The sequence below is a fragment of the Pan troglodytes genome, chromosome 21 (assembly GCF_028858775.2).
Source record: "Pan troglodytes isolate AG18354 chromosome 21, NHGRI_mPanTro3-v2.0_pri, whole genome shotgun sequence".
NCBI lineage: Eukaryota > Metazoa > Chordata > Mammalia > Primates > Hominidae > Pan > Pan troglodytes.
The window spans coordinates 30078763-30087094 of NC_072419.2; the positions used below are offsets into that span (position 1 = coordinate 30078763).

Below are 8332 nucleotides of genomic sequence, written 5' to 3' on the forward strand. Positions count from 1 at the left end.
TAGATGTATCAGTTAATGCTGTATGACAAGTCACCTGGTCACTTAACGGCTCAAGCAATTGATTTATATGTCTCATGGTGTCTGTGAGTCAGGCATCTCTGGATGGCCAGACTGGGCAGCTCTGGTTGTCACGTCTCATTGGGTTACACTCTGATATTGATTGTGCTGCCATTATTTAAAGGTTTGATGGACTCTGGAGAATCCTTTCCAAGGTAGCTCACTCCCATGGCTGCAGGTTGATAATGGTTATTGACTGAGGTCTCTGTTCTCCACGTGGCTTCTCCGCAAGACTGTACGTCAGCTTGGTATCCTGGATGACTTGCTCCAGACACAGTGTTCCCAGAGACCAAGATGGAAGCCACTGTATCCTTTGTAAACTAGACTCAACCCAGAACAGCCCTGGCTCAGTGTGGACTACACAACGACATAAAGATAGAGATTAGGGTCACTGGAGGCCATCTGGGAGGCCAGCCACTACAGTGTGTACACATGTGTGCATGTGTGCGCATGCATGTGTATGGGGAGTGGACTGAGGTGATACCATGACCGTAAAGAGGCACTTTTGAAATCCTGATGCTTAGACAGCAGCACCAATGTGCAGGCTGGGGCAAGGAGACAATATTGTGTAATAGCCAGTAGTAATACAGGGTCAGATTCTAACTTAGACACATGACGGAAGGATGGTGATGCTCAGAGGCCACCTGCATGACAGCTGTTCTTGAGGGCTCTTCTCTGACAGGGCTGACTGCAACCTTCTGAGCCTCTCTGCCTAATGGCTTTCTCTGCCAATGAAGGGCAGGCTGGAGTGCCAGTGGGTAATACCCTTGAGAGGAGCCCTCAGCCAATGATAGAAGTTGGAGGATAAACATCCTGGCCTTTTATCCCCTGGGATATAACGCCAAGTTGTGTCTACCCAGTCACTGAGGAGTGTCCTGCAAGACTGAGCCCTAGCTATCCATATTGCTAATCTCACTATCCGTGCTGCTTCTGCCCCTTACTATTTCCACTTTTCAACTGCCTTTCTGGAATCATTTATAAATAAGCCACTTGTACTTGAATTTTTTGTCTCCAAGTCAGCTTCTGGAGGAGCCAACTTGATAGTGGAACCCAGATCTACTGTAAATGGCACCCTGAGACCCCCAGGGGCTTACCTGGCTGAGATCAGAAATCAGGATACCCTTTACCTTGACAATGGAAAAACCAAATTCTGCCAAAATATTTAAAGAGGTTTATTCTGAGCCATATGAGTGACCAAGAAAGGGAAACACAGTCTCAAGAGGTCCTGAGAAAGTGTGGCTGAGGTGGTCCAGTTACAGGTTAGTTTGAAACATGTCATGGAGCCAGGAGTTGCAGGTAAAATTATAAATCAATACATGGAAGGTATATATTGGTTTGGTCCCAAAAGGTGGGACATCTCAAGGCATTGGCTTACAAGTTTTAGGTGGGTTTAGGGATTCTTTAGTTTGAAATTGGTAGAAAAAGTTAAGCTTTGTCTAAAACATGGAGTCAGTAGAAAGGAATGCTAAGGGGCTCTACTATCTGTCAGGTGATGCCATGCCAGAGTCAGGTTGGAAAACAAGTCACAATGTACTGGGTCAGAAAGGACCTTTTTGATGAAATTTTATGGTTTGCAAGGCATGATTCCTCAGGTCCTTAAACAGGAATTTCAGAAATAAAGAAAAAAAGGTAAGAGGTCAGTCCTCAACCTGCGCTCTCTAACATCTGCCAGCAGTTGAGCTCTTGGGTGGCGAGCAGGTGAAGTGGCGTTCTTCATGGCCCCACACAACCCTGGGCCCCTTTCTTTCCCATGTGCTGGCAGGGTTGTGGGGACACTGTCAGAGCAGTTCTTGTTCCATTCTCTCCCTGCCTCAGGAATGGGATCCCTATGCTACTAGCTGCAGCACCTGAGGACACATCTCTCTCATCTACCCTCGCCTTCATCCCCAAGCTCCGTGGGTATGCAACCTGTCCATCTGGGGGACTTGGTCTCCCTTGCTTCTTGGCCTGAGCTGGCCAGCCCTATGTGGTCTCATGAGCAGCCCATGGAGGAAGGTGTTCTTTGCTGAGCCCTGACAGTGTGATTGAACATTGGAGGGACCTGGGTCTTCACATGTCCCGGGCTGCTTGTTTCCATCATACTCATACCCCATGTTGTCTTAGGGCGTACCAAACCCTACTGCCAACATCTAAGGTCAGTTTTGTTAATGTGATCTGTGCATGGGTTCAGGTTTAGCTCTTCAAAACCATCTGGCCTCTTTTGACCCATTGAGTCAGAGTCAGGATGAAGAATTAAGATCAAGACAGTTTCACTGACTCATGGAATTTTTGAGTTTATTGACTAACAGCAATATTTTTATATGAGCATGAAAGGAAATGGAATGTGTGGACATAGAGGCTCCTGAGACACCTCTAAATTGTCTCCTTCTCTACCAAGGCCGTGTTAGCCTTGGCCACACCAGGAAGGACACAGACATATATCAAAGAGGCTTCATGCAGTGTAGCTTGCCTTTCCACCTTCTACCACGTGAGGACACAGCAGGGAGGCCCTCACAAGATGCTGGCACCTTGGTCCTGGGCTTCCCAGCCTCTAGAGCTGTGAAAAATAAATTTCTGTTTCCTGTAAATTAACCAGCCTGTGTTATTCTGTTATAGCAGCACAAACAGAAGAGGACAGTTCCTTTCCTGGGCTCAGCAGGGGCCAGGGAAGAACCAGAACTCCAACTCACAGGAGGTATGTGGACATGAGGGACTCTGGGTCTTAGGACCTGAAGTGGAGATTTGGAGTGAGTGGGAGTTGTCCTGAGACCACATACAGGGCCAGGACTGACAGCTGAGATGTTTCCTTGTGTATGTATCCCGGCAGTTCCCTGCCCTCCCCAGGCTCCACCCCATCTTCCCTTCCTCTGCCTCAAGGAGAGAGGTTTGGGGAGTCTGCAAAAACCTCACATTTTCCTCATCACTTTGTGTTCATTATTATGGTCAACCTCCCCAAGGCTGTGTCCCAGCCCTGACCCCCTGAGAAAAATGAGGAAAGTATCCAGATGTCCTCCAGCAGATGGGAAAGTGGCCACAAGGTAGAATAAAGTAGTGTATATGTAGCACATTTTGGAACTAATTTATACTTAGTGTTTTCTTCTACTGCCACTTTTGACTTCAGCTGTAACCATTTGGGGACAGCCAAGCAGAGGTTGCCATCTTTATATAAATGACTCAGGGACAGCAGATGACAGATTAGGAGCTGAGGGGTGCAGGGTTAAATGAGAACTCACATTTCTGGGGAAGGAGGAAGCTAGTGACACTACACTACAATCTGTGCCCCTTTTCCTTCCTGGGGTTGGGGTCCAGGGATGCTACTGACCAGACGTTCCCAGCATGTCTCTGGCCTTAGCCTCTGGCACAAAATTTGCTCAGGGGCCCACCTCATGGCTACACTCAACATCTATGAACCCAGTTTCCTGATTCTTCACTGCACAAATTCCCGAAGGAGGAGAAGTATAGCTGTCTCCAGGAGCAAGTGCAGACAGGCAAGGCAAGCTAGGAGAGGTCTTTCCAAAGGAACAGGGCCTGCAATGCGACTCCTGTCCTCTAATTAGGCCTGTGCACCTGGGTCATGTCATGCATGATGAGTCTGGAAATACAATAGAAATCAACACATGTCCCAGAAATTGTGGATGTCCATTTCTTAGGGATGCAGAAAACTGTTAAAGACCCACACATGTAGTCTGAGTCAGGCAGGAATTAGTACATCCTCCCAGGAGCCAGTGCCTTAGAGTGGGCTCCTCTCCCCTTGCTCCATGAAGGACGGCTGTGCTCCAAAAGGGTCCTGAGCCAGGACACCCCATCACCTCAGTGAGCTCACTCCCCATGAGACCCTGTCCTGGGAGCTGTCTCAGAAATTGTTCTCAAATGGAATGAGTAGGGTGGATTCTTGGATCCGCAGGAGGCGCTGTGGATAAAGCGCCTTCTCTGAGCTTCCTTCTGCTGATGGAGTCAGGGTCAAGAGAAGGACCAAGGGTGGGAGCAGACAGGGGAGGTGGTGGGAGGGTCTCAAAGGAAAATCTGTTCAAGTCTGGAACAAGGCAGTGCAGGGCTGTGTGGGTTCCAGAGACCCACGCACCAGATGGGACAAAGTGCAGCAGCTGTGCCTACCTCAGTGCTGGCAGGCCGCAGGGAGGTCTCTGGGCCTGGCTCCCCACTCTGCCTTGCCTGAATGCCCATGATCTAGGGACCACCCTCCCAGCACTTCTATGGAGGGTACGTCCCAAGACGATGGTCCAAACGCACCACAGGTCTGTGTTAGGTCCCCCCAGGCTGACCCTGAAACGCAGACTGGTGGGTGCAGGTAGTTTATTTGGAGATGATCCCAGGAGGCACATGTGAGAAAGGGAGATAGAGAAGGGGAAACACAATGTGTCTGTTATCGATGGGTTACACTGGGGCCGAGGGTGTTTATCCTGCTGGGGAGCTCTGAGAACCATGTGACACACACTCTGAATCGGGTGCCAGGAGGCTGGGAGACTGGGACATTCACCTGCCTCGCTTCTGAAGATGGAGCGTGGCTCTCAGACTTGACCTTAGGAGTTGGCAACCATGGCCCGAGGACCAAATGCAGCCCAGTCTGGTTGTCTCCATGTGTAAACAAAGTCTTGTTGGGACAGGACTGCTCTTATTTGTTTATGCATTGACTATGGCTGCTTTCAACTTACAAAGGCTGTGCTGGGTAGCTGAGAAAGTGACTATATGGCCTACAAAGATCAAAATAGTTACTCCTTAAATCTTTACAGAAAATACATGCTGAAGCCTGATCTGGGAGATGTGGACAGGGTGTCCATAGCTGCTGGCTATTCTCAGCTAACACACTAGGTATACATGCACCCTGAGCATTAGTGCCAATGTCACATTTGTTACGTGGGATCCCGAGTCCCTGTCCTGCTCCATGTGCACATCTGATACCCTGGGAGGCCACCCTCACTGCCCCTCTGCAGCCTGCAAGGGGCCCTGAGATAGCAGCTCAGACGCACCTTACCTGTGCCTCTGGAAGTGGCTCAGGAGGCCCAATAAGGGAGAAAAACTTACCCCTGAGAGCCCAGGAGGCTGCCCTGCTGAGAATAACTCCATCAACTGCCCAAGCCCCTTCCTCCAGAATCATGGCACACAAAGCTTCTTAAAATGCTAATTGTTAAGATGTATACTACATGATGAATTTAGACAATGAAGAATTTCTAAAATACCTGAGCATGAACTCCTAACACATGGAAAGTAAGAACACACAAGCACAGAGCTGCTCAGGCACTGAAGGGCCATGTTGAGGAACTGCCGACATGCTGGAAAGGAGAGGACAGCAGGTGGCCAGGCCCGTGGCTAGGACCCACTCAGGAATGCCCGCCTGAGCACGTCTTGTTCCAGAGGTCAAACCGTGTCCTCCAGGGCTCTATTCCAATGGTGAAGAAGCAGGTGCAGGTCTGAGGGAGCAAGCACAGGAAGGGACAGTGTGTGGGGGCTTGGGACGCAGAAGCTTGTGGCTTCTGCTATCAACACAGGTTCCATCTCAATCTTGCCCATTCCCAGGGCTGGGCTCTGGACGCCAAGTGTGGCCCTCCAGCCTGAGTTCTGGGCTGTTCCAGACTTTCAGGGTGATCTGTGGCTCCCTCCTGACCAAGGAACACCTGTAGTAGCACCCTCCTCCCTAGCCAGCAGCCTCCAGGGGAAACCCAGGCTGTCTAGTGTCTTTCATCCTCCAAGAACAGCATGGCACACTCCATTCCAGAGGGAGCTGCTCTCAGATTTAAACAAGTACTTAACCTATTAACTAATCCTCTGATAAGGGGATGGAGTAATGCTAGATGTGTTGTGCACAGTGTCAGGGTTCATTATGTCCTTGTCCCCACAGCAGGTCCTGCAGCTCAGCAGGAGCCAGGACAGGACCAGGGAGGGAGGGCAGTGGGGTCCCTCCTCAGCCTCCACCTGCCTCAGGCTCTGGATTAGGGGAGGGGGACCCTGAGAACTGCACACTCAGAGAGAGGTGATGTCAGATCCCCACCAGGCTCTTTCTTCAAAAGGCAGAGGAAGGCTGGGGAGGAAGACCAGAGAGGGGAGAGTCTCTACTCAGGCCTAGGAGACTAGGACCCCAGGGGGCAAGAGCAGTCTGAAGGCCATGTGCCCTGGGTACAAGCAGCTGTAGTGGCGTGACATGGCAGAGTCAGGAAACTCAAACTGGCCAGGAGACTGCAAGTGGACCCCTGGCTGCCTGCCCCTCTGTGCTCGCCACTAAGGCACAAGCAAGGTAGCCTGGTAGAGGCTGCTGCAGGCTCACTCCTCTAAGTCTCTTTGTCAGCTGCACCTGTTTCCACACCACACCCCATGCGGCATCCACAGCTGTATCCAGGAGGGAAGCTGGTGTCTTGTCTTACATTGTTCAGCTCTGGGCTCTCTTGAAAAGGGCAGTTGTCAATGTCATCTTCAAATTTCCCACACATGGTTCTGCCCAGTTGCAGATTCATGGAGAATGTCATCTTATCATAACCCTGTTGAATAAAAACGATTAAAGTGGACAGACTCTTTGAGTTGCTCATAGGTAACTCCTTGTGAAAATGCGACCTTGTAGGAAGAGGCTGCAACACTCTCCTCCACTAGGGAGCTCGCACGTGGGCCTGGCATCAGGTCACTGGAGGTAAAACCCAGGAGACCTTCTCTAGACTGAGGAGTTAAGAGCAAACAGCAAATATGTGTGGTGGGTCCTGGGACAGACACAGGCTGTCAAACCCTATTAATGCATCCTGTATCTCCAGCTTCACCTCCCTATCTCCCATGATGAGACCCGGCTTCACTCTCAGCAGGCATGTGAGCCTGCAGCTGCATTTTCAGAGGACATGTGCTGCATGCTCGGGAAGGTGTTAGCTCTCCATCAGTTTTCAGGGTAACCTCAGCCCTGGGGCAAGGGGAGCCTCATCTAGAGTGTGTTTTCCAACCTTCCACCTGACCTCCAGCAAGAGGAACGCAAGAATGCTACCCAGTGCTTCCACTACACACAGGGACACACCCTTGGGACAACGGCTTTAAGAAACACCGTCTGCCCTATTGCAAAGTGCACTCTGAGGTTCTCCTTCCTCTCCTTCCCACTCCATTCTATGTCATTCCACTCCATAGACTCCCTCCCCATCCAGCCAGGACCTTGCACAGAGTCTTTCCAGAGCTTAAGCTCTGTGCGGCACTGGGGTCCCTCTACGCTTCTTTCAGGTTCTTGGTGCCGACAGAGGAAGAGCAATGCTCCTTCTCCCTCTAAACCAGACGTTCTCCACTAGGAGGGCATTTTAATTGTTTGTGCCTGCAGCCCAGATGAATGGCACATTCCTGAATCATTTAATGATTCCATTAAAAGGAGAACATTTTAGGATTAAGGACCATGGACTGTGGAAGAGTGTAACACAACATTCAACTCATTAAGTGTAGATGCAGGGAGGAGCCCAGAGCAGGTGGAAATCAGAGAAGAACTGACTTCACAGCGGCCTCTCAGGGCCGATGGTGCTTCTTTTTTACTTCTGAATTATCAGCTCTCTTTGTCTCTCTGTCTCTCTGTCTCTTTCTGCCTATCTGTCTCTGTCTCTCTCTTCCCTTTCTTTTACTCTGATTATCTCTTTTCCTAATTATCTCTTTTTTAATTTCTTTGAAATGTTTCTCAGTTTCTGTCTGTGGACGTTTTTTTGTGTGACCCATTTCCTCACCTGATGCATCATTTTCTCAGTTTTCCTTATTTTGAGGTCATTCTTCAGTTAAGTGATGCCATAAAAATCATGGAGGTTGAATAATATATCTAGCATTGAGTAGATCTGGACTCAAAAAAATTATAATGTATATCTTTCATAAAGACAAAAAGCGAATTTCTGAGGTTGTATTTTATACAAGTTTAGACTACAAATGGTGAACCAGGAGTCCTGGTTAAGCCCTGCCCCACACGCTGCCACCCCTGCCCATCACTCAGCAGCCTGTGCTGGACACTAGTGCAGAAAAGGATGTGCTCACCAACCTGCTCCTTCCAGGAAGCCAGGACAGGCACCAGCTTGTAGGCATACCAGTCCTTGCTCTGCTTGTTGAATGTGTACACGGCAAACTCCAGGGTGGGAGGGAGATAAACAGCAATTTGTTTTTGGTCATTCCACTCCTCTTCCTCTTGGAAACGCCAAGCATAGGTAACCAGGAACTGGAAGCTGAAGAGAAGCAGCAGTGGCGCACAGGACAGAGCCCTGCTCGGCGGCAGACTCCACATGGCGCAGGGCACAGGAAGCACTCCTAACCTCCAGCCTTCCCAGCCTGGACTCCCACAGGAGCCTACTGC

The 8332-nt window shown here is 49.9% G+C and overlaps 1 protein-coding gene across 1 annotated transcript; it reads right to left on the bottom strand.

The window, feature by feature from the left end:
- Positions 1 to 4331: 4331 nt before the first annotated feature.
- On the bottom strand, positions 4332 to 8332 carry LOC469902 (putative cystatin-9-like protein CST9LP1). Its single transcript, XM_054674430.1, has 3 exons — positions 8024 to 8332; positions 6411 to 6524; positions 4332 to 5462 (listed from the first exon to the last, which is right to left on the bottom strand). The coding sequence occupies exons 1-3, from the start codon at positions 8261 to 8263 to the stop codon at positions 5373 to 5375; spliced, it is 444 nt and encodes a 147-aa protein (XP_054530405.1). The 5' UTR covers positions 8264 to 8332; the 3' UTR covers positions 4332 to 5372.

Excerpts from the sequence above, each read along its gene's own strand:
- LOC469902 (XM_054674430.1), bottom strand. The coding sequence starts at position 8,263 with ATGTGGAGTCTGCCGCCGAGCAGGGCTCTGTCCTGTGCGCCACTGCTG. Across the intron at positions 6,525-8,023 it reads TGGCTTCCTGGAAGGAGCAG|GGTTATGATAAGATGACATT; the intron begins GTTGGTGAGCAC and ends TTTATTCAACAG. Across the intron at positions 5,463-6,410 it reads AGAGCCCAGAGCTGAACAAT|ACCTGCACCTGCTTCTTCAC; the intron begins GTAAGACAAGAC and ends TTGCTCCCTCAG.